The sequence below is a fragment of the Cebus imitator genome, unplaced genomic scaffold (genome assembly GCF_001604975.1).
Source record: "Cebus imitator isolate Cc_AM_T3 unplaced genomic scaffold, Cebus_imitator-1.0 Scaffold39, whole genome shotgun sequence".
In the NCBI taxonomy this organism is placed as follows: domain Eukaryota; kingdom Metazoa; phylum Chordata; class Mammalia; order Primates; family Cebidae; genus Cebus; species Cebus imitator.
This window is the reverse complement of record NW_016107354.1, coordinates 3,879,720-3,905,993: the sequence shown is the minus strand read 5'-3', so window position 1 is coordinate 3,905,993 and position 26,274 is coordinate 3,879,720. Positions and strand designations below refer to the sequence as shown.

General features: G+C 41.0%; 1 protein-coding gene across 3 annotated transcripts in view; it reads right to left on the bottom strand.

The window, feature by feature from the left end:
• The window catches only part of SPON1 (spondin 1), a 293,127-nt gene that overhangs the window by 258,442 nt on the left and 8,411 nt on the right, over positions 1-26,274 (bottom strand). For all 3 annotated transcript variants that reach the window (XM_017525789.2, XM_037737501.1, XM_017525788.2), the window contains exon 2: positions 14,051-14,157. In XM_017525789.2, the coding sequence (XP_017381278.1) occupies positions 14,051-14,157 (107 nt within the window). The remainder of the gene's footprint in view (positions 1-14,050; positions 14,158-26,274) is intronic.

Sequence of the window (26,274 nt, the reverse complement as noted above, 5' to 3'; positions counted from 1 at the left end):
AATGCAAAGTCTTTCCACATACTCACTGTATTTTTTAAATAGCAAAGCTATGCTAGATGCATGGCCCTTTCTGAGTAGTTAGAGCAGACTGAAAATAGGAATACTTTCTCCTGTGATGTTGTGTGTCCACCATTGACACTGTCAAAACCTAAATGGCTGCCTCCAGAAACAGAGCTCATATATACATATACATGTGTGCATACATGCATGTGTGTATGTACAGAGAAACTTTAGTTTGACCCTATAATTTCATTTGTCATAAGCAAATACAGATGCATAAATCTTTGTTTTTATCATAAGAAAATACAAGTGCAAAGATTTATGTGTTATGGTGTTCATTGCAGTGTTTTATATAAAGGAAAAGAAAATTAGAACCACATATCTTGCCAATAATAGAGGAAACTTTGAACAAATTATAATTCTATAGTATGATGGAATATTATAAAGTCATTAAAAATTATGTGGAATATTTAATTGCATTGAAATATGTTCACAATATAATGTTCACAAAAATAAAACAGGATATAAAACCCTATATATAGAATGGTTCCAATATTTTTTCAAAAATTATATATATGGGTGTATATATATAACTACATATGTTTTATACATATAATTACATTTTTCATAAAATAGATAATCTGGGAGGAAATATACCCACATGTTAATAGTGATTATCTCTAGATTGTAAGGTGATATATTTTTATTTTTCTCTGTATTTATCCTTTTCTGTATTTTATAACACAAAACACAAGCGTGCTCTGTTGAGAGGAGTGGTGCTTAAGTCTTAATAACGCCTCTGGTTCCGAGACTTAGGCTTTCTTGCTGGGAAGGAAAATTATTTTTCATTTTTTTCTGGCAGCAGGCACTGGAGACCAAGGCTGCAGAAGCCTGAGGACCCAATGTCCATCCCAGGCACGCACAGTGCACATTGCTTCTCGTGCTTCTTACAAATGACTTTTTACGTGGCAATTTTAAGCAAGAAAACTAAGTGTCAAGCAAGAGGTATTGACATCACTTTTAAAATGTGTTGTTTGTGCATTACAGCTCTGCAGAGGCATTTTACAATAAGTGAGTTCCTCAAGGGAAGGAAGGCACAGAATGTCATTTATCCCCTGGTTCATTTCTTTATTTAAAAAACAAACAAACAAACAAACAAACAAACAAACAAACAAAATAACCAAAAACTTTCACTGGGCTCTTGTGAGACTGTTGGTGCTTGTTAAAGAAGCTATAGTAAAACATTAAAATATGGCAAGTTTTAAAGTAGAGGTGTGACGCAAATATAGAGTGGTCTTTACACAAACCCTTCACTCTTTGTCCAGCTGCAAATTTCAACCATACTAAGAGATAGCTCAAAAGTTATTGCCTCTGTAAATGTCCTCTCTGTGCTCCCAAGTCAGCACTCACTACCCATTTTATGCAAATGCTTGTTTTCTTATTTGCACAGATGCGGCAATTTTAGCACCTAGCATGCTGCAGTATAGTTCTAACAGGCCTCTTGCCACATATGTCACATATAGACAAGGATAGTATTTCCCTAAACAAATGAGGCCACCCCAATATCTAAGGAAATACATGTCTGGGTTCTCCTGCAACCTATCTGTGATTCACCACTGTACATAAAATACTGAACTGGGAAGTTCTGCTGTAGATTTTGACCTCCTAATACAAGGGACGATGTGATATGGTTTGGCTCTGTGTCCCCACCCAAATCTTATCTCAAATTTTAATTCCCATGTGTTGAGGGAGGGACCTGGTGGGAGGTGGTTGGATCATGGGGGCAGTTTTCTCCACGCTGCTCTTGTGATAAGTGAGTCAGTTCTCATGACAGCTGATAGTTTTAAAGTGTGGCACTTTGCTCTCTTGCTGTCTCTTTCCAGCCACCTTGTGAAGAAAATGCCTGCTTCCCCTTTGCCTTCCACTGAGATTGTAAGTTTCCTGAGGCCTCCCCAGCTATGTGGAACGGTGAGTCAACTAAATCTCTTTGTTTATAAATTACCCAATGTCAGGCAGTATCTTTATAGCAGTGTGAAAACGAACTAATACACTGTGTCTTATTTATTCATCTCCATTTGCACAGAGCCTAGTATATTGCATTTTGCATAGCTGGTCATTAGTGTATTAATTCATGTCAGCAAACACTATATTTACCAAGTGTCCACTATGTAACACTCATAGTGCTAGTTGTTGGTTAGAAATCCATCAGTGAATGAAACAGACATGGCTTTGCCCTAGTTTGATGGAACAGTCTAATATTAAACAAATAATCATACATTTTAATGACTCCTCTGAAGAAAAAGTACTGGGCACTATGAATGATATGATAATGCTTGAATGAACAAATGAATGAATGAAAGAAAACACTGTATTTTTATGTTTCAATATTCATTCACTGAAAGGTATCCTATATAGAAAAAGAAAGGGAATATTGTGGGCTCTTTCAGAATGTCATAAGAATTCCATAAGAAAATCAAACTCCTGTATTCTAGTTACTATGCTCCTATGATGCATCCTAAGACCCTATGAGTTTTTTGTGGTCCTATCTCATGCATGATTCATTCTTAACTTCCTTATTGGCAACTGAAAGTTCTAGAGTATTTTCTTGTTGTTTGTTAGTTTAATATGCTATCATAAATCCAAATCACTCATCTTGTACTCTTGCAATTGGTTATTTGCATCCACTTGGGTGGTTTTCTATGTTTCTCTCTTCCTCCATTAGCTTTCATATTGCTAGATCTGATCTATCAATTTAACCTGCTCAAATCCTGTGATTCCCATTCCTGATCTCAAATGTCTGTTTCCCTTCACATCAGTGGCCATGACTGCCATGATGGAATGCCCATATTCCACTGTGTTGAGTGCAGGGTATGTGTGTGTGTGTGTGTGTGTGTGTGTGTGTGTGTGTGTGTGTACTGGGGGGGGAATTGTGGGATCATCTTGGCAATACACATCAGAACCATAAAAAAATGTCCACATCTGATTCACATCCCAAGAGCTGCAGTTTCAGTGGCAGAGCCAGTGACTGGGGCAGTGGAGGCAAGAGCAGCCTGCGAGGGTTGCAGGGTCTCCATGGGCACAGGAGGTGAGCAGAGGCAGTTTAAAGGCAGCACATGGGATGAAAAGTAAAGAATCTGACAAGGCAAAGGCATCATATTCATTTTAAAACTCACTTGCACAGGAGAGATCCAAGATGGCCGAATAGGAACAGCTCTGGAGTGCAGTTCCCAGTGAGAACAATGCAGAGAGTGAGTGATCACCACATTTCCAAACGCGTTTTTACTGACCAGAGACCAGGAGATTCCTGGGCCAAAAAGCACCACGAGCTTCCAGCACAGCTGTTTCAGCCAGTGATGTGGGTTTTCACATAAAAACTTACACAAATCTGGGTGGCTGTTTCAACTGACACCTGGAATTCCTGGGAGACAGAGCCACCCATTCAAGTGAAAAAAAGGGGCCAGAAACAGAGAGCCAGGCGATCTGGCATGGCAGGTCAATGACCAGGAATCTGAAACGCTCTGGATTGAGAGTTTCACTGCAAATGCAGCTGGATCCGGGACAGTCTAGCTCAGCAGGGGGAAGGGCGTCTGCCATTACCAAGGCAGGCCACCATTTCCAAGGCAGTCTGCCACTACTGAGGCAGTCTGCCATTACCAAGGCAGTTTGCCATTACTGAGGCAGCCCACCATTACAGAGGCAGACCAGCCTTATGGAGGCTGACCACCATTACTGAGGCAGTTCTAACTGTACCTCTGTGAACAAAACCACAAGGAAGTTTACATAGGAGCTGGGCAGAACCTGTGGCAGCTCACCAATGCCTCTGCTGGCAGATTGTGACTAGACTACCTCCTTGCTGGGCAATTTTTTTTAGCTTTTTTCATAATCTGAAAAAAGGCAGCAGCACATCAGGAACTTATAAATAAAGCCCCACCTTCCCAGGACAGAGCACCTGGGAAAAGAGGCAGTTATGAGTTCCGCTGCAGCAGACTTAAACGTACCTGCCCGGCAGCTCTGAATAGAACAATGGAGCTCCCAGCATAGCACTAGAGCTCCTATAAGGGACAGACTGTCTCTTCAAGCAGCTCCCTGGTCCACAATTATCCAAAGACACACCACACGAAGGAGAGCTCAGGTTTACATCTGGTGGGTACCCTTCTGGGACAAAGATAACAGAAGAAGAAACCAGCAGCAACCCTAACTGTTCTGCAGCCCTGTGGGGGATCCCCAGGCAAACAGGGTCTGGAGTTGACATCCAGCAGTCCTGCAGCAGAGGGACTTGACTGTTAGAAGGAAAACTGAAAATCAGAAGAAATAGCATCAACATCAACCAAAAGGATGTCCACTCAGAGACCAGACCTGAAAGTCACCAACTACAAAGACCACAGGTAGATAAATCCACAAAGATAGGAAAAAACCATGGCAAAAGGTATGAAAATACCAAAAAACAGAATGCTTCTTCTCCTCCAAGGGATCACAACTCCTCACCAGCAAGAGAAGAAGGCTGGATAGAGAATGAGTCTGGTGAACTGACAGAAGCAGGCTTCAGAAGGTGGGTAATAAACTTCTCTGAGCTAAAAGAACAAGTTCTAACCCAATCCAAAGAAACTAAGAACCTTGAAAAAAGATTAGATGAAATGCTAACTAGAGTAAACGGCTTAGAGAAGAATAAAAATGACTTGATGGAGCTGAAAAACACAACACAAGAACTTCGTGAAGTATACAAGGTTTCTTGGCAGAAACCCTACAAGCCAGAAGAGACTGGGGGCCAATATTCAACACCTTAAAGAAAAGAACTTTCAACCTAGAATTTCACATCCAGCCAAACTAAGCTTCATAAGTGAAGGAGAAATAAAATCCTTTATGGACAAGCAATTGCTGAGAGATTTCATCACCACCAGGCCTGCCTTGCAAGAACTCCTGAAAGAAGCACCAAAGATGGAAAGGAACAACCAGTACCAGCTATTCCAAAAATGGTAAAGGCCAAACGGTAAAGATGATTGACACAATAAAGAAACTGTGTCAATTAACAGGCAAAACAACCAGCTAACATGAAAATGGCAAGATCAAATTCAAACATAACAATATTAACCTTAAAGTTAATATTGTAAATGGGCTAAATGCAACAATCAAAAGACACAGACTGGCAAACTGCATAAAAAGTCACGACCCATCGGTGTGCTATCTTCAGGAAACTCATCTCATGCAAGGACACACATAGGCTCAAAATAAAGGGATGGGGAAGATTCACCAAGCAAATGGAGAGGAAAAAAAAAGCAGAAGTTGCAATCCTTGTCTCTGATAAAATGAGTTTTAAACCAATAAAGATCAAAAGAGATAAAGAAGGGCATTACATAATGGTAAAAGGATCAATGCAACAAGAAGAGCTAACGATCCTAAATATATACACACCCAATACAGGAGCACCCAGATACATAAGGCAAGTCCTTAATGACCTAAAAAGAGGCTTAGACTGCCACACAATAATAGTGGAAAACCTTAACATTCCACTATCAATATCTGACAGACAAACAAGACAGAAAATTAACAAGGATACCAGGCCTTGAACTCGATCTGGACCAAGCAGGCCTAATAGATATCTACAGAACTCTCTACCCCAAATCCAAAGAATATACATTCGTCTCAGAATCCACGTTGCACATACTCTAAAACTGACCACATAATTGGAAGTAAATCACTCATCAGCAAATACGAAAGAATGGAAATCATAACGGTCTCTCAGACCACAGGGCAATCAAATTAGAACTCAGGATTAAGAAACCAACACAGAACTGCATAACTTCATGGAAACTGAACAACTGGCTCCTGAATGTTGACTGGATAAACAATGAAATGAAGGCAGAAATAAAGATGTTCTTTGGAACCAATGACAATGAAGACACAACATACCAGAATCTCTGGGACACATTTAAAGCAGTGTCTAGAGGGAAATTTATAGTAATAAATGCCCACATGAGAAGTGAGGCAAGACCTAAAATCAACACCCTATCATCAAAATTGAAAGAGCTAGAAGAGCAAGATCAAAAAAACTCAAAAGCTAGAAGAAACAAGAAATAACTAAGATCAGAGCAGAACTGAAGGTGACAGAGACACAAAAAAGCTCTTCAAAGAATCAATAAATCCAGGAGCTGGTTTTTTGAAAAGATCAACAAAATAGACAGACTGCTAGCCAGATTAATAAAAAAAGAAGAATCAAATTGATGCAATAAAAAACGACAAAGGGGATATCACCATTGATCCCACAGAAATACAAAATACCATCAGAGATTACTACAAACAACTCTATACACAGAAACCAGTAAAGCTGGAAGAAATGGATAAATTCCTGGACACTTGCACTTGCCCAAGCCTAAACCAGGAAGAAGTTGAAACCCTGAACAGACCAATAACAAGGGCTGAAGTTGAGGCAGCAATTAACAGCTTACCAACCAAAAAAAGCCCTGCCCAGATGGGTTCACAGCCGAATTCTACCAGACATACAAAGAGGAGCTGGTACCACTCCTTCTGAAACTATTCCAAACAATACAAAAAGAGGGAATCCTTCCCAAATCATTTTATGAGGCCAACAGCAACCTGATACCAAAACCTGGCAGAGACTCAACAAAAAAGAAACCTTCGGGCCAATATCCATGATGAACATAGATGCAAAAATCTTCAATAAAATACTGGCAAACCAATTGCAACAGCACATCAAAAAGCTTATCCATCACAATCAAGTAGGCTTCATCCTGGGGATGCAAGGCTGGTTCAATATATACAAGTCTATAAATGTAATCCACCACATAAACAGAACCAAAGACAAAAACCACATGATTATCTCCATAGATGCAGAGAAGGCCTTCGACAAAATGCAACAGCCCTTTATGCTAAAAACTCTCAATAAACTAGGTATGGTTGGAATGTATCTCAAAATAATAAAAGCTATTTATGACAAACCCACAGCCAATATCATACTGAATGGGCAAAAACTGGAAGCATTCCCTTTGAAATCTGGCACTAGACAAGGATGCCCTCTCTCACCACTCCTATTCCATATAGTATTGGAAGTTCTAGCCAGAGCAATCAGGCAAGAAAAAGAAATAAAGGGTATTCAATTAGGAAAGGAGGAAGTCAAATTGTTTCTATTTGCAGAGGACATGATTCTATATTTAGAAGATCCCATCATCTTGGCCCAAAATCTCCTGAAACTGATAAGCAACTTCAGCAGTCTCAGGATACAACATTGATGTGCAGAAATCCCAAGCATTCCTATATACCAATAACAGACTTATAGAGAGCCAAATCATGAGCAAACTCCCATTCACAATTGCTACAAAGAGAATAAAATACCTAGGAATACAACTAACAAAGGATGTAAAGGACCTCCTCAAGGAGAACTACAAACCACTGCTCAAGGAAATAAGAGAAGACACAAACAGATGGAAAAACAGTCCATGCTCATGGTTAGGAAGAATCAGTATCATAAAAATGGCCATACTGTCCAAAGTTATTTATAGATTCAGCACTATCCCCATCAAGCTACCAATGACCCTCTTCACAAAACTGGAAAAAATCATCTTAAACTTCATATGGAACCAAAAGAGAGCCCGCATAGCCAAGACAATCGTAAGCAAAAAGAACAAAGCTGGAGGCATCATGCTACCTGACTTCAAACTATACTATGAGGCTACAGTAATCAAAACAGTATGATGCTGGTACCAAAACAGAGATATAGACCAATGGAACAGAACAGAGGCCTCAGAAGCAATGCCACACATCTACAACCATCCGATCTTTGACAAACCTCACAAAAACAAGCAATGGGGAAAGGATTCCCTGTTTAATAAATGGTATTGGGAAAACTGGCCAGCCATGTGCAGAAAACAGAAACTGGACCCCTTTCTGATACCCTACACTAAAATTAACTGCAGATGGATTAAAGACTTAAACATAAGACCTAACGCCATTAAAACCCTAGAAGAAAACCTAGGTAAAACCATTCAGGACATAGGCATAGGCAAAAACTTCATGACTAAAACATCAAAAGCATTGGCAACAAAAGCCAAAATAGACAAATGGGATCTAATTAAACTCCAAAGCTTCTGCACAGCAAAAGAAACAATCATTTGAGTGAACTGGCAAACAACAGAATGGGAAAAAGTTTTTGCAACCTACCCATCTGACAAAGGGCTAATATCCATAATCTACAAAGAGCTAAAACAGATTTACAAGACAAAAAATAAACCATTCAAAAGTGGGTGAAGGATATGAACAGATACTTCTCAGAAGAGATATATGAGGCCAACAAACATATGAAAAAATGCTCATCATTACTGGTAATTAGAGAAATGCAAATCAAAACCACATTGAGATACCATCTCACGCCAGTTAGAATGGAGATCATTAAAAAATCTGGAGACAACAGATGCTGGAGAGGATGTGGAAAAACAGGAACACTTTTACCCTGTTGGTAGGAGTATAAGTTAGTTCAACCATCGTGGAAGACAGTGTGGTGCTTCCTCAAGGATCTAGAAATATAAATTCCATTTGACCCAGCAATCCCATTACTGGATATATATTCGCAGGATTATAAATCATTCTATTATAAAGACACATGCACATGTATGTTCACAGCAGCACTGTTTACAATAGCAAAGACCTGGAACCAACCCAAATGCCCATTGATGATAGACAGGACAAGGAAAATGTGGCAAATATACACAATGGAATACTATGCAGCCATAAAAAACGATGAGTTGTGTCCTTTGTAGGGACATGGATGAATCTAGAAACCATCATTCTCAGAAAACTGACACAAGAACAGAAAATCAAACACGGCATGTGCTCATTCATAGGTGGGTGTTGAACAATGAGAACACATGGACACAGGGAGGGAAGCATCACACACTGGGGTCTGTTGGGGAGGCTAGGGGAGGGACAGCAGGGGTAGGGAGGTTGGGGAGGGATAACATGGGGAGAAATGCCAGATATAGGTGACTGGGGTATGGAGGCAACAAACCACATTGCCATGTATGTACCTTTGCAACAATCCTGCATAATCTGCACACGTACCCCAGAACCTAAAGTACAATAAAAAAAAAAAAAGTCCATATCCTTTGCATTGTGATTACTCTTCTGGGATCTGTCCTAGTGAATAACACCAAGTGAGAAAAAAAGTTTTATGCAAGAAACTGTTTTGTCTCCATTATTTATAATAGCGAATGGCAGATTTAAAAATCCTAACATCTTATAAGGGGCTTGATTACGCTTAGGTTAGTGTAATAAGAGCAAGTTTTCCTGTGAGCTCAAAGAGAATGCCTGAGAACAAGCTTGCAATCACATGTTATTTTTAGAAAAATGTATCAAAAGCCCTTTTAGGTTCTAACGTGGCTCAGAACCCATTAAATACCACTAAATATTTATTGTTAATGTAAAGATCACAAAAATAGTTTAAAAACAGGTGATTATGAATATAGAAGACTATTAAAATATACTTGTTTATATGGTATTGATGGGCTCTTCTCAGGCAAATATCCTTTTGAGACTTTTTTCCTTTGAATGGCAGACTGTTACCTAAACTAGTTGATGCCTACAGGCCTTAAATTAAAAATAAAACAAGGCAATGAATAGTATTATACACTAGTAGCTTAATTTTTAGGGCAAATACTGTGCTTAAAATTCTGTCTCTAAATGTTCATATGCCTACCCTGTGCTGGGCATAGTTGCTGCTGGGGATACTCTGAAGATAGATTAAAATCCTGCCTTGTGGAGCTTATAGTTCAGTGGAAGGTAACAGATGACACACAAGTCATTAAGTAAAATAGCATGTCAGGTGGCAATAAATGCAATGGGAAAACAGTAAGTCAGGGAGAGAGAGAGTCTAGCTCAGAAATGGGAGGAGGAATGAAATACCTAATAGGGTGATCAGGGCAGGCCTCCCTGGGAAAGGGACCACTGAGCAGAGACCTGAAGGAGGCAAGAGAATGAGCCAGGCAGCTGGCTGGCCCACAGCATTCCAGGGAGCAGTTTTTAGTATATAATTTTTAAGGATTGGTGGGTTACTTTTGTATTGCCGGTCCTTGAGTTCCTTGCCACTTTTGCCGAATCAGCTATCTTTTGAAAGAGAGGTTCTATGTCTTCTGATATCTAGTGTGTGCCAATGCTGCTGTGCTGGAACCTGCTGTTATGGCCAGAGCAGGTAGCCCCACCCCCTTCCCCTTGGCCTTCTTTGGAGAGGTGAGAGCTGTAACCCTTACTCTCCCTGGTACCAGGAAGCCCATTCCCTTATCACTAAGTCTAAGGAGGTACAAAGGCAGCATTAAAATTTGCTTTTGTTGTGTTTGTATTTTGAGAGTCTGTATTCTCTGTATAAGGATTAACTCATAAAGAAGCAAAGTAACTCTCTCTCAAAGTCACTTTTAGAGCCACAAATGTAATCTTTAACTAAATTTAAAGAATATTCAGAGTGACTGTAGTTAACAACAATGTATTGTGTATGTCAAAGTAGCTAGAAGAGAGGACTTGAATTGTTCCTATCACATAGAAATGAAAAATATTCAAAGTGATGGCATACCTCAAGTACTTGGCCCGATCATTACACATTCTTTATATATAGCAATATCACATGTATCCAACAAATATGTTAAATATTATGCATCAATGAAAAAAAGGGTATTAGAATTTTGTGGTTGTTAGCAACCCTCAAATTCATATTTGAAGCGAAGGTGTTAAACCTATCCCTATTTGTTAATCACTCACACTCTCTCTCTTTCTCTCTCTCTCTCTATATATATTAATTACAATGGCATTTGTCCTTTCCGATTGTTTGCTTATGATTCAATGGATGGCTTGTTGACTTTCTGCCACATCTTTCAGCAACAGAGATCAATTTATGAGATAATGACAAGGAGGACGCCTTAAGCTTCGTGAGGACTATCTCTCTGTTTTCCTCACTACCCTATCTCTAATGCCTAAATCAGTGTCTGGCACCCGGCAGGTACTCCACAAATGCTGCTGAATAAATGAATGACTCCAAAGACAACAGCTTTGGTACAGTAAGGAAATGCTTTCATGCTAGATTTGGAAGGGACAGCATAAGGGCCACATATCATAAGAGAGGTAAGATAAGGGGCATGGGCTATGATTCCTTTCCCCAAATCTGCGAGACAATTGGAACCCAGGTGGAGTGTGCATTTCGATAGCACAAGGGTAGGGCAGGGCAGGGGTGAGGAGATGACATTTGAGAAATAAGAAACTGGCACAGTGTTTGGACCCTTGAGATGCTGGACTGTCTTGGTGAATGTACTGAACTCCTTAGGGACTCAGTTTCATCATATGAAAAATGAAGATAACAGTACTGACCACACAAGGTTGCTATAAGAATTAAGAGGGTTAATGCATATAAAGCACCTGGCACAGAGACTGTTGCAAAAGTCATAGTGGGCCCTTATTTTTTCACTTAACGGGTATATATTGAGAGACAGTGTACACAATGGTCACAGGCAGGGACCAGGAGACAGACTGCTGGGGTTTGAACCCCAGCTTTACCACTTAGAACTGGGCATCTCTGGAAAGTAACTTAGTTATTCTTTGCCACAAGTTTCTCTTCTGCAGAAAATTGGATAGTAATGCTTACCTCATCATGTCGCTCTGAGGATTAACTCAGTTAACAAATGTAAACCACTCAGAACGGTGCCTGGCACACAAGCACTATTTAAGTGTTAGCTATTGTTGTTATCATATGCTAGGCATTTTCATATTCTTATCCCACTTTGATCCCTCTAGGGCTGGTGGAAACAATGAGATAATAGGAAGAGACAGATGTGTTGACGTGATGAAGGATGTCCTGTTAGATGGACTGATCTATGTTTCATTAGAATGGGTCCCAAATCTGAGCATGCATCAGATTCACCCTGAAGGCTCGTTAAAATACAGGTTGTGAGGGCCCCACCCTCAGAGTTTCTGATTCAGTAAGTCTGGATGGGCTTGAGATTTTGCATTTTTAACAAGTTCCCAGGTGGCGCTGATGCTGCTGGTCCTGACACTGCATTCTGAGAACCACTGCTTTGGAACAAGAGAGAATGTCTGAAGCTCCAAGAGGAGGAAGAAGGGAGGATGCATACAGAGATAGGAGTTCTACAACAGTCTCAAACAGAACTGAGGTACGGACACTAGCAGAGTCAAATGTTCATCCACTCATTCAGCAAATATTTATGCACTGCCCACTATGAGCAGGGCCCTGTATTTACCCATCAGTTGCAAGAACAAGGATTAAGCTGAGCAGAAACAACTGTGAGTCAGAGAGGACTATCAAGGTACTGAGTTTAGCCACAACAGTGTGGCTGTGGTTTCAATGTGTCCCCCAAAGTTTATGTGTTGGAAACTTAATCCTGAATGCAACAGCGTTGGGAGGTGGGTCCTAATAAGAGGTGAGGAAGTCATGATGGCTCTACCTTTGAGAATGGATTGTCATTATCATGGAGGTGGGTTAGTTATCTTGAGAGCGGATTTGTTATAAAGGTGAGTTTGGCCCCCTCTTGCTCTCACCTTCTCTTACCCTTCTGCCTTTCTCCTCGGGATAATGCAGAAAAGGCCCTCATAAGATGCAGGTACCTTGATGTAGACTTTCCAGTCTCAGGTGTTACCTAGTCTCAGGTGTTTTGTTTTAGCAACAGAAAATGACTGAAATAAGCACTAAACAAGCTTAGGCAAGCGATTTAATCTCTCTAATTTCAATTTCCTTGTCCAAAAATGGGGATAATAGTTCCTATGTACTAGGGTTGTTTTGAGAATTAAACAAAGATAAACTCATTAAACTAAGACAGGGTAAACTAAGATAAAGTAAAGCACTTAACATAGTTCTGGCATATGGTATGTACCCAACAAATATTGGCTGTTGTTAGTATTATTATTGGGTCACCCTTTCAGATACATGCCAAGAGGTTTGTTGCCATAGAAGGACATTACAGTGAGTGTGGAATTAAGTCTCACTAGGCCCAAAACCTAGAATCCCAGATAACAGAAAAAAAATTTAAGTCACAGGATTCAAAATTACAACCTGGCCACAAGGATTAAAACACGCCTTTGGATGGGCGAGGTATTTGGGTCAGGGTGCTCTACGGAGCCCACAAATTGTACCAGAGTCTCCAGCAGCCAGCTATGGGTATAAGTATTCTTCCTCAGTTTTTTTCTTCTTAGTTTGCAAATGTCAGATAAAAATGAATTCCAGAACAATGGAAATCTGAGATGAGAAGGAGTTACAGCAAATTTGGCCAGGCCTCCTCCTAGAATCTCTGCAGTCCTTCTGGGATGTGTTCTGACAACTTGCCGGCTCCTTTCTAAACCTCTGAAAGGGGATGACGTTCCTACCACTTCCCTTGGAAGAATATTCCACAGTGAAATATGACTCACTGTCAGGGTCCTTTTCTGTGCACTTCCCTTTCTTTTCGTGACCCACTTTTGTCTTACTGTGCCCTTTCATACAAAGTCAAATGAAGCCTCCCCTTGAGGAGGTTGTTCTGTGAGGTCTGACATTTAAAGACCATTACCACCTCTTAAACTCAGCCCTGTTCATTTAACCAAGCAAAGCATGTTTAATTCTTTTAATCTTCCCGTATAAATCAATCTCTACATTTCCTTAATAGTCCTTCTCCTGTGCTTTGAACTCCCTCCAGCCTGGCAGTCCTGAGCTCTTATTCCGTTTACACTTGAGAATTAACCAGTCAGTCACGAAATGCCTGTGCAGGCAAAACAGCCAGGCCTGGCCAGGGTTCCAAGTGCTCTTCCCACGCTTGGCTGCCAAAGGGCATTGTGAGCCCAGAGAAGAGCACCATGATCTGCTGAGACAAAGCAAGACTTACCTAGTGGCCAACCTTGCTCAGATACGTGTGTGGCATTTGCTGCCTGCTCCATGATGATGCTTTCAAATGCACCTTTCCCAGCTGGCCAACGGTCAAGGGACTGCATGGAAAGCCACCTGAGACAGGTATACCTCTCCAGTCTCTACCTCCCAGGCCAAGAAGGGCCACTCAATAAGTCCAGGCGCGGGTCTTACCTGGAAGGTCCCAGCATGGTCTTCTTCCTTATCACCCTCTCTGTTCTCTTTGAGCGCAATTAATGTGAATCCTCTGAAGTAGGAGGGAGGAGCAGCTGAAAGTGTTACTGCAGAGAGAGAAGAAAGCAGGTTTTAAGTATAAGAAACAATTATAGTCCATTTGTCAAATGGGATAGACCTGAGTTCTCCATCAATATCCCAAACCTGTGGGTTAGAGAGGCCGTGGACAATGGTGAAGCCTTCATCCATTGAGTAGAGAACTCTTGCCCTTTTCACCCATCTCCCTCTTACATTTTAGAACCTGTTAAATATCTGAGCTGCTATCTTACTTGGGGATTCTTGAACCAACCAAGGATGTGGTGAGCTCTCTCTCAATAACCATAATTTGATAAGCATAGTCCCTGGTCGGAAACTCCTCTTGACAATTGTCTAACATTACACTTCCATTAGATTGGCCCAAGAGAAATCTAGTTCTTTATAGCACATAATCCTGTAGAATGACCTTTGTGGCAGAGGCTGCTGTGTGTTCTTCAAAACTTATTTCATTTTTCTTGTGGAAACTCAGCTAGACCACATTTCCCAGCCTCCTTTGCAGTTAAGTCAGCTTTATAACCAAGTTCTGCCAGTGGAAGCTGGGGACAGACACGATATACAGTAGCCCCCTGCAGATAAGGCCAAGACACATGCCAAGACCCCAAGTGGATGCCTGAAATCATGGATAGTAGCAAACCCTATGCTTACTATGGTTTTCCTATACATATATAAATACATATACATATGTATCTATGATAAAGTTTATAAATCAGGCACAGTAGGAAATCAATAATAATAAGAGAAAAATTATAACAATACTCAAAACAGCATGCAATTTAAAATGTATAAATTGTTTATTTTTGGAATTTTCCAATTAATATTTTTGGACCACAGTTGACTACAGGTAACTGAAATCACAGAAAGCAAAACCTCGAAAAGGGATTACTGCTATACTCTACTTCCAAGCCTGACCTGTACAAACTTCCCACATCCCCCTCCACTCTCACTCTCTTGCCTCTGCCTGCTTAATGCAGTGTACAGCAGATGCCTCTGATGCCCCAGAAGGAGAGCCGTGGAACCAAAAGAGGGAAGGAAACTGGGTTTTTAAACAACCCCACAGAAAATCACCTGCTGACCAGAAACATCCATATTGTTCTTTCCATGAGCTGGAAATAAACTTATGCTGTAGCTGTTACAGCAGCTGGAATTATAAATCTGTTATACTCTTCCTTCCTACATCTAAGCAGAGAACGATTTTTCCATTAAAATCTAGCTCAAGGGACTTCTCAACAAGGCAATGGTGGTCCTCCCTCCCATGGGATCCCCAGTCTCTTGAGATGGAAATTTTTACTGCAATAATTTTTTGTACTGAATTGCAATTCTTTGTTGATTCACCTTCTCCACTGGACTATGCTAATACAGGAGAGGTGCTGGGTTTTTGTTCTCTTTTAATGCCCAGAAACTAGCACAGAGCCTGACATCTAATAGGTGTTCAAGTTTCTTTAAATTGATATAAATTGGGATTTAGATTAATTTACTGCCTGCATAAAAGTGCTAAGATTCTGGAAATTAGTTATTGAGTTATAGACTATTAGAACTTCAAGGGATCTCATGTATCTTCTAATTCAGCCCTCCATTTTCACAGATAGGAAAGTATAAAACATAGGAAGATCAACAGACATACCTAGGATCATAAAACCATTCAGCAGCCAACTTAGGGTCAGAATTGAAGGCCCATTCTTCCCAGTTTAATATTCTGCCCATGGCTTCAAAAACTGAATATATTCATCATGTTACGGATCTTCCATAAATGTTGACTGATTATTAATTTTTTAAACTTAAAGCAATCAATTCATTTGGACATATTTGTGAATATGATATGCAGCCTCCTGTTGAAGAGCAGCATTTAGTTTTCCAAATTCCTTAAACTAATTTTAGTCCTGAAAATGAAGTGTTCTAAAACTCAAGCAAATAAAACCACTACCTTGGATAATGTAGTACCTGCCCATGAGCCACCAACAGAATGACACAGCAAAGAGCTCTTAAGACATAAAGAAGGAAAATATCATGCTGTGATTGGCCGGTTTATCCCACAAAAGTAAAGGAGCATTCTGATTGGCTACTGATGTCTAAACAATGATCAGATAGAAAGAAGGGAAGAAGGGACCAGGAGTGGCAGCTCACACCTGTAATCCCAGCACTTTAGGAGGCCGACATGGGTGGATCATTTGAGGCAAGGAGTTCAAGACAAGTCTGGCTAACATGGCGACACCCTATCTTTACAGAAAGTTAGCCGGGCATGGCAACATGCGCCTGTAATCCCAGCTACTTGCAAGGCTGAGGCAGGAGAATTGCTGGAACCTGTTAGGCAGAGGTTGCGGTGAGCCAAGATTGCACCACTGTCCAGCCTGGGTGACAGAGCATGACTCTGTCAAAAAAAGAAGAAGGAGGAACGAGGGAAAAAAACACAATAAAGCAAAGAAGAGTAAGAAAAGTGTGGTGCTCAATGTCAAGCAAACAAGTGGTGGTTATGCCGTCAGGAGACAGCTGAGAATCTCTGAAGGACAGCCAGCCAGCCAAAAAGCAGTCTTAGACTCTCTAGGGTGGGGTTGGGTACTCTTCAAGGCCATTATACACAATTCTGGAGGAAGGGGAACAAAGGACAAAGTAACAAACAGTAAGGATACTCCACCCAGATTTCTTCAAATGACTTTTTACCATTTTAATGTGACCTTGGCACTAATATATCACTGCTTCCAGTGGCCAGCACCTGTGGCTCTTAAGTTGTGTTTCTGGTCCTCAGGTTACTGGAGCCTGCTGTACCTAAAATGAAAGGTCCAGCTCCCTTGCCTCAGGTGAGGACAATTCTTAGAGGTCCTTTACAGTCCAAAATGGCCCTGCAAGGTAAGACTGAAACTACCTGAAGGGACCTTGCCTAGGATCATAGGCTGGCAGGACACCTGTCCTGCTTCCCCTCCCTTCCTCTTACTAGTTTCTCCTGGGAGCACTTTCTTAAGAGAATCACTTGCATCTAAATCCTCATCTGAAGTTTGTGTTATGGATTAAGATATGTTGAAGTTCTAAGCCATACTTGGGAATGTGGCCTCATTTGGAAATAGGGTCTTTGCAGTTATAGTTTGTTAAGATGAGGTCATGCTGGATTCAGTGGGCCCTAAATCCCATAAAACTTGTGTCCCTATAAGAAAAGACGCAGAGAGACACAAGGAAGAATGCCACAAGACTGCAGAGGCAGATATTAGAGCCATGCATCTATAAGCCGCGGAAAGCTAAGGACTGTTGACGACCACCAGAAGCCAGGCGAGAGGCATGGAGCCAACTTTCCCACAGAGCCCTTTAGAAGAAAACAAGACTGCCAGGTACCTTGATTTCAGATGTCTAGCCTCCAGAAATATGAGAGAATAAATTTATGTTGTTTCAAGCCACCAATTTATGGTAATTTGTACAGTAGTCCTGGGAAATTAATATAATCAGCCTCTGGGAACCCAACCCAAGACAGACAATCCCTGCTTCACAGCCACTGACTTCAGGACAAAGCTCAAACTCCACAGACCAAGATGCCCTCAGACTCTGCCTCTCCAGCTTCACAAACCATGCTATCATTCCCCTGCCATTCTACATTTCAATCCTGGGATTCACTCTGTAGAAGTTTCCTGAAAATCCCTGTCATGTCACCCTATGGTATTTTTTCAAGTGCTACTCATATACCTTGGAATGATCAAGGTCCTCCATTCCTGGCAAACTTCAGAAGTCAGCTAAATCTCCACTCTTTGTGTAATGTTCCCTCTGGTTTCCCCATAAAGACCTGGGTGCTCTTTCTCTTGGACCCTAGTGAGATTAAAAATATCTACATAATGGACATAATAACAGCATTTACCTCAAAGTATCATGACGAGGTATAAATAAAGTAATATATGTAAAGTCCTTAGTAAATATGAACTCATTTTCGGTGATAAGATTATCAAATTAGATTACATTTTGTGTTTATGTGTTCATTTACACATCTGTAAGAACTTCAAGGGTAAGAAACCATCTGAGCTCAGCACAGTGACCAGTGTGGAGCTGATATGCAATTAAACTTATGTAAGTGTTCATAGACTGGTTGGCTCAGTATTGTTAAATATGTCAATTATCCTCAAATTGATCTATAGATTTAATCAATCTAAATTAAAATCCCAGCAGGCTCTCTGTGATATTGACAAGCTGGTTCTAAAATTTACATGGAAATGCAAAGGGCCAAGATTGTCCAAGGCAATCTTAATGAAAGAAGTGCAAAATTGAAGGGCTTACATCCCCAGATATCAAGACTTATGCAGCTACAGAAGACTAAGCCAGTAGACTACAGCAGGGAAAGAAAAATGGGCCAGTTGAGCAGTTTAGGGTCCAGGAAAGTTCCACAAATTTACAAAGTCTGATTTATGACAAAGGATGTATTAGGTTGGTGCAAAAGTAATTGCAGTTTTGGCCATTAATGGTTTTGTCATGGAAAAAACTACAATTACTTTTGCATCAACCTAATACATCAGAACAATGCAGAAAAGATAATCTCTTCAGTAAGTGGTGCTGGGACAACTGAATGACCATGTAGAAAAAGGTAAATCTTGGCCCTTAACTCACATCATACACAGAGTAAGTTCCACATGGATTGTAGAGGTAAGTGTGAAAAGTGAAACAAAGTTTTAAGAAGGTAGCATGGAATAAAATGTGAATGACCTTGGAGTAAGAAAGATTTCTTACACAGAGCATAAAAAAGCACTAACAATAAAGGAGAAGATACTAAATGGGGTGATATCAAAGTTTCCTCATCAAAAGACACCATTAAGTGTAAAGAAGCAAGTCACAGTGTCAAAGAAGATATTTCCAACCATATAACCAGAAACTTTTATTCAAAATATATAAAAAATCTTTCAGATTAATAAGAAAAAGACAGACAACCCAACAGGAGAAAAAAAAAAAAGACAAATGCCCAAACTAATACTTCACAAAAGAAGGTGCCCAACGGCCGATAAACATACGAAAAGGCTCTCAACCTCATTAGTCAACAGGGGAAATAAAAATTAAATCTACAATGAAATAGTACTATATATCTACCAGTTTGGCAAAATTTAAAATAATTAACAATATATAGCGATGTTAACTGAACTTTCACACACTGTTGATGGCAGTGAAAATTAGCAATTTTACTGCTAAATTCTTTAGAAGTGTTTACTAAAGCTGAACATACTCCTATCCTATAACCCAGCAATACCATCTTAAATCAACACAGATGCATATATATGTACACCAAAGATACCCATAAGAATATTCATAGTAACATTATTCATAGTAGCATCCAAGTGGAAATACTCAAATGCCCATCAGCCCTAGAATGGGTATACAAATTGTGGCATATTCATATAGCCAAATGCCTCATAGTCATGAAAATGAACACATATCGCCACATGCAACAGAAATAAATCTCACAAAGGTAATCCCAAGCGACAGAAGACAAGCACAAGAGAATACAAATGGTATGATTACATTTATATATATTTACATGAAGTTCAAAAACAGGCAAAGTAATTCATGGTGCTACAGGTTGGACAGTAGTCACACGTACAGGAAAGGGAGGCAGTGCAGCTTGGAGGTGGCACGGGGATGCTGCGGGAGGGTTAGTCATGGTTTGTTTCTTGATATGGGTTCTGGTTACACTAGTATATTCAACACATGCTAATTCACCACACTCTATGATTTGTAAACTTTTCCTTATGTAAGTTATATTTTGATTAAAAGATTCTTAAACAATGTTTTTGAATGATAAATATCCAAACTTTTGTACATCTGTGCAGTGTGCTTAAAGGGCTAATCATAAACTCAGTTTCCCAGAATGCTGCATTCCTGTAGGTTCTAGAAAACTAGGGTTGTACTCTATACTATTAAATATAACACACGAGATGGAGGCTTTGGAGGCTGAACTCAGTGTGGGGTTTTAATCCATAATTATCACTGGTGATAATGTTGTTACACAGTATAATTTGAAGGAAGAGAGGAGACTCTATCCTTCCAGAGAACCTCATTATACAACTTCCTTCTGAAAGACACAAATGTGCAGTGTGTTCTGAGTCTCAGTAATAACCTAAAATGACTACTTGGCAGTAAATAATAGAAAATTCTCTCTAATGACTCCTCCCAATTGCCTCTCCTGAGAGACTATTAAGAGATCCAAGAAATTAAAGAAAAATGCTTATGAAGGATTAAAAAAAAAAAGGAATTCCATTCAAAACTGTTCTGTGATTACATACAGGGAACTGATTAAGAGCAAAGATTTAAGATTAGAATCCCAGAGCTACCACTTATGTGACCTCTGGTAAATTACTTAATTTTCCTGGTTCCTCATTTTTAAAAAGAGGTCGATGACATTGCCTTTTTTTTATAAGAATGTAGAGTTAACTCTTTAGCCCAGGGCCTGGCACATGTGAAGTCTTCAGGAATTGTAAGGAATGATGGCGATAATGATGGTGGTAGTGGTGAGGATGTTGACAGTAATGGTGGTGAGTGGTGATGGTGATGTGGGGGGGGAATATGATGAAGAAAATGGCGATTATGATGATAAAAGACCATGATGCTCAGTAGGCTGATTACCCAACAATGTGTTTCAAAGAGCTGGTCCTCAGGGACAATGATTGAACCTCCAAAGAAAAACTCTAGTAGGTGCCAATGAAGGACCATTGGGAGGATTCCAATGGAAAGAATTGTCTTCGGGGACGATTCTTACAAATTCATGTTATGAGGAGATTTGGGTAAGTCCTTATAATAAACCAAGGCTTCCCACATCCTATCACACTCAAAATGGAGTGCCCCGAGAGGACTTCCCTTCCCCTGCCCCTCCCACCCCCAAATGCCTCTTTACTTTTCTGGAGTAGCTCTCACCCAATTTTAGTCCAATATGTTTATGAAACTATTTGTTAAATGCTTATCTCCCCTAATAACCTGTAATCTCCATGAGAGCAGAAACAAGTTCTGTCTTGAACTCCACTGCATCTTTATTATCTAGCATACCTCTTTACACATAGTAAATGCTCAATAAATTCTTGTTGAATGAATGAAAAAAAAAAAGGTTTTATTTGTCTTAAATACATAGTTTTCTCATTCCTATTCTGGTCCCTTCTCCAAACTTCCCATAGGTTACCTCGAAAATATGTCAACCTCCTTCATCCTTTTATCTTTATTGAGCATTTGGTCTACACCAGCTCAGTGCTACATCCCTGGAGACACAGAGTAAAAAAGACATGGCCTCTGCTCTCCAGGAGCACACAGTCTATTATAACATTTAATGTGTGTTATGGGGGTATGGACAATGTGTTCTGGGGTTGCAGAGGAGAGAACATCTGTGTCTACCTGGGTGAATTTGAAGAGGCTTCAAGGAGGAGGTAGTATTTGCGCTGCAAGTTGAATGATGAATAGGAGTTTGTCCAGTGGACGAGAGAAGCAATGGCATCCCATGGAGTGGAAAGGCGTGATGGGCCAGTCTTGGCCCTGGAAACCAGAACTAATTCTGTATTTATGAACCAGAACTTATGAATTCTGTATTTCATAAGTTGCATGCTGAAAGGGAAGGTGTGACAAAAGGCTAGGTGAGGAAGACAGGCAGGGGGAGGATGATCGAAGGCCTTCAATGCCTTGCTAAAGAGTGTGGGGGGATCAGGCAGTACTGAAGGGTGTGAGCTAGGAAATTTCATATTCAGACTTATGGTTTAAGAAGATCAGGCTAGAGGTTGTGTGATTATTGAATTACAGCTTTGCCCTAAAAGCCACATAAGTGACAAAGGCCTGCCTTGTTTATATGAAGACTGATATTTCACACTGGAGCTTGGCCTCAAATCCTGACCCAAGGAAGAGTTCTTTCCATCTTTGGGTACACATTCCCTACCTAATTCCCAAATAGCTTTCTGGGGCCTTCAAATGTTGGTGTGTCAGTCTTCTAACAAAGACTCTGATAAACTATTACCCAAATTCATCTTCTATACCTGGTACCCTCATTGGATCTTGTCCAGTTCTATCTTCTTCCACACTCTGCCTCTTGGATTTCAGGATTATTAACAGAAACCCAACCTCAATGGGAAGATCCTGGGTCCCAGCTCCATCCTATGGCCAGCCCCTGCCATCCACCTGCTATGTGTTACTGAAATGCCTCAGTCTTCACGCTACACACTTCAACCACAGTGCACTTCAGCTTCTGCCTTAACTTACAATATGGTAAAGACTGTTGGGTATTAAGTAAGCCATGGTGCTCCCCTTCCTACTCTGCACAACTTACAGAGCTCTGAGAAGCTGGAACTCATATGTTTCTATTTTAAAAACTGGCATAATAATTTAGGCCACTTAGCCAGGATCAGGCAAGAAAAGATTTGCTGGTGATGGCCTGTAAGACTGAAAGGCAAGACTGGTAATCCAAATGTGAGCAGGTGAAGATGGTGAGGTTGAGTTATGCTGTTCCCCTGGATGGCCTTCTTCAGCCAGTGCTCTCAGCATCCCCAGGCAGAGATGAAGTCTCTCCCATTCAAACTGAAGATCATACATATTTAAATTTGTAAGGGCCATTTTTCTCTAACAGAGGTAGCTAACAGACTTGGTTCAAATTTCCATGTTTATTATGAGTAATTTTGGGCAAGTTACCCAAGCTCTCCTTGTTTATATGTCCTTACCTGTAAAACAGCAATAATATTTAATAGTATTTACCTACTGTTGTCATCATGAGAAGTAATGAATTGGCAATGGAAAGTATATACAAATTTTGCTAAATCAATAAAATACATTAAAAAATAAATCAGTCTCCTCTGTGAAATAAGCATCATAATTATCATCTCGTGGATTTGTCATGAGGATTCAAGGAGATAATGCAATGAAGCGCATTGCAGCAGCTCAATAAAAGTTAATCCTTTCTCCCTGTGTGACCTCATCGTGGAACAGCTCAGAGCCAGATGAATGGGTCCTGAGCTGAACATGTGGATAGCAAGAGGAATAAAGGGAAGGATGCCCCTGGGGTGGTAGAGATGTCAGCCTAGAGAACATAGCTGGGAATGTGGATGAGGGCAGGAAGCTCTGGGGGACCCCCACTGCTGCCCCTACTCTGACCCTATGGTTACTGGGGCCTCCAATCACAGTTTCCCCTCCCTCCTCAAATATCAAGTCACAAAAGTGACTGTGACCCAGATCCAGTCTATTTCCATGCCATTGCCCTGCACATGTGACCCACGCTGGACTAATCACAATCTTCCCTGGGATGTTTCAGTTTGTAGTTAGAAGGAAAGGGGCTTTTCTTTTAGTCACAGGATGAGCTAAGAGGCTTTTCACTGAAAGTGAAAAAGTTGGCAGCTATCCTCCCTGTCATTTGGAGAAAGTTTATCTGTGGTAAGAAAAAGTGAGAACAAAACATAGCCAAGAGATTGAGGATGGAAAGAGCAAGAGAGAGAAGGTAGAAGAGAGGGACAAAAAGGATAGAGAGCAAAAGAGGGAAGGGGAAAGAGAGAGATGGAATGACCCCATTTCAGTCACTAGACTCATTTATGCCTGAAGCAAGAGCCACCCCTAGACTTTCCAAATACAGGAATCAGTGCATTCCCTTTTCTGCTTTAGTTAGGTTGACTTTGTTCCTATCACTTGCAGTGGAAAGGGCCCTGACTAATTTTGAAGCAAAGAAAGAAAACATCCTGCCTAAACTATAAGAATCACCAGCAGGCTAAGGAAACAGTATTCATGACTAAACTGAGGTGCTTTATGGTGGGGGTGGCAGTTGGAATGTAAATGTCACTGGGATGACAGCAGATCTGTTGACTTCAAAACTATTTAGCTAACTATCAGCTTTAGGGAAAGACTCTAAGGGATGTGAGAGGGCTCTATCCTGGGCTCTGACTTGCTCAATATTCTTAGCAACTTCATTGATAAAGACTTAGGAGACCTGCTTATCAACACTGGATAATCCAAAATTAGGTTATGTGAATAAGTCACTTGGTGACCAAATATAGATTCACGAATGGTTGACAGCCACAAGGGTGGATCCAAACGTGCTGGATTAAATCGAATGAGAAACCATGTCAAATTTTATGTTCAAGGTCCATTTTCACCAGTCTAGGTGAAAGAGGGCAGCAGGCCTTCCGGAAAATTGCAAGAATTTGAGTTGGCTGCAAGTTCAGTGTGATTCCAGACTACAGCACAGCTGCCAAAATAGCAAACACAAGACCTGGCATTCTTCACACAAGCACAATGTTCAGGACAAGGAGATAATCATTCTGTCATGTTCTACCCCCAACAGACCATATCTGGAGCACCAAGTACAAGGGAGCAAGCAACTGCAACCTAAAAAGAATGGTTAAAGAAGTGGGGCATTGTGGTCAGAAGAGAAACCTTAACAGCTATTTATTCACAAACGTCTCAAGGACTGATCTATGGCCCTGGAGAGATCTTATTTTGCATGATTCCAAAGGAAAGAACCTTGAACAGATGTGTGAAAGTTCCATGGGAGGCAGAATTTGGTGGCAGGAAAGTACAACTAAGTCAGCCCTGGCTCAAGCATCACCAGTCTGTGAGTGTGGCCACCTAAAGAAAACTCATGGTTCTCTTCTCCCATCGCCCTACTGCCAAGCAGAAAATGCTGCAGTCATGTTGGCTTTGAAGACATTCCACTGGTCACCAAATGAGTGTGTCCCATAGTAACAGGATATGGCAATGATGTGACCAGGTGCTGAAGTATGTGGGAGGCTGGGGCTGGGGCTAGGAGAGGTGGTGATCATTTTGCTTTAAAAGATTAAAAGAAAGAAGAAGAAGAATATAAGATTCCTAGGATCCAGCCTTTTGTTAGGGTGGGGCCCAGGAAGTTTTCGTTGTTGTTGTTGTTGTTTTGAGTCGGAGTTTCGCTCTTGTTACCCAGGCTGGAGTGCAATGGCGCGATCTCGGCTCACCACAACCTCCGCCTCCTGGGTTCAGGCAATTCTCCTGCCTCAGCCTCCTGAGTAGCTGGGATTACAGGCACGCACCACCATGCCCAGCTAATTTTTTTGTATTTTTAGTAGAGANTTGTTACCCAGGCTGGAGTGCAATGGTGCGATCTCGGCTCACCGCAACCTCCACCTCCCGGGTTCAGGCAATTCTCCTGCCTCAGCCTCTTGAGTAGCTGGGATTACAGGCGCGCACCACCATGCCCAGCTAATTTTTTTGTATTTTTAGTAGAGATGGGGTTTCACCATGTTGACCAGGATGGTCTCGATCTCTTGACCTTGTGATCCACCCGCCTCGGCCTCCCAAAGTTCTGGGATTACAGGCGTGAGCTACCGCGCCCGGCCCAGGAAGTTTTTTAAAATTAAATTTTATTTTAGTTTTTGCACTCTCCAAAGGTATAACTAGGTTTGGAAATGACTACAAATGACTCCGCAACGTGCTGGTTCCAGGGAAAGTCACTTTAATAATTGGTGTCTGGGTTTGATGGCTCAATAATCCCCTCAGCCCTACTTCTCCAGATACTCAGAGCCAGTTTCTCAGAGCCAGTTTCTGAGGTTGGCAGCCCCTTGCCTCTGCCCTTTTGCCTGCTGTTGCTCTGCTTTTCACGCCGCCGCAGCAGGGTCCCTGCTTCCGCTATGCACACAACTGCTCTCTCTTCCCTCCCAATGGTATGCACCCTGGACACAGGTCATCTGCCTTCAGCCTCCTGCTGATGTACCCATGGCACTGGGCATCCCTTCCCTCTGCTGCTACCACCTGGAGCTCCTTGTCTCCTGTCTGCCATCCTTGGGTGCTCACCTTTTTCTCGGGCTGAGAGAGGAACACCTTCCTCTTCCTCCATCCAGCTCTCTTAGAGAGAGAGAGCTCACACCAGAGTTCTTGGGGCTTTAATGATACTTCATTTTTTTTTCAATGAATAATGATTTAATGCCTGCTATGCCCAGGCACTATTCTGGGAATTGAAGATAAAATGGCAAATAAGAAAGACAAAGTCTTTGCTCTCATAAAGCTTGTATTCTAGCTATAGGAGGCAGTTGATAAATGAGAGAATTTCTAAGAGTGTTTAAGGCTATGAAGAAAACAAAGTCAGGCGACAGTGATGGCAAACATAAATTGGTAGTCAGAGAAGCCTCTTTAAAGAGATTCCCTTAAAGGACAAGGAGTCAGCCAGTAAAGATCTAGGGACAACCATGCCAGGT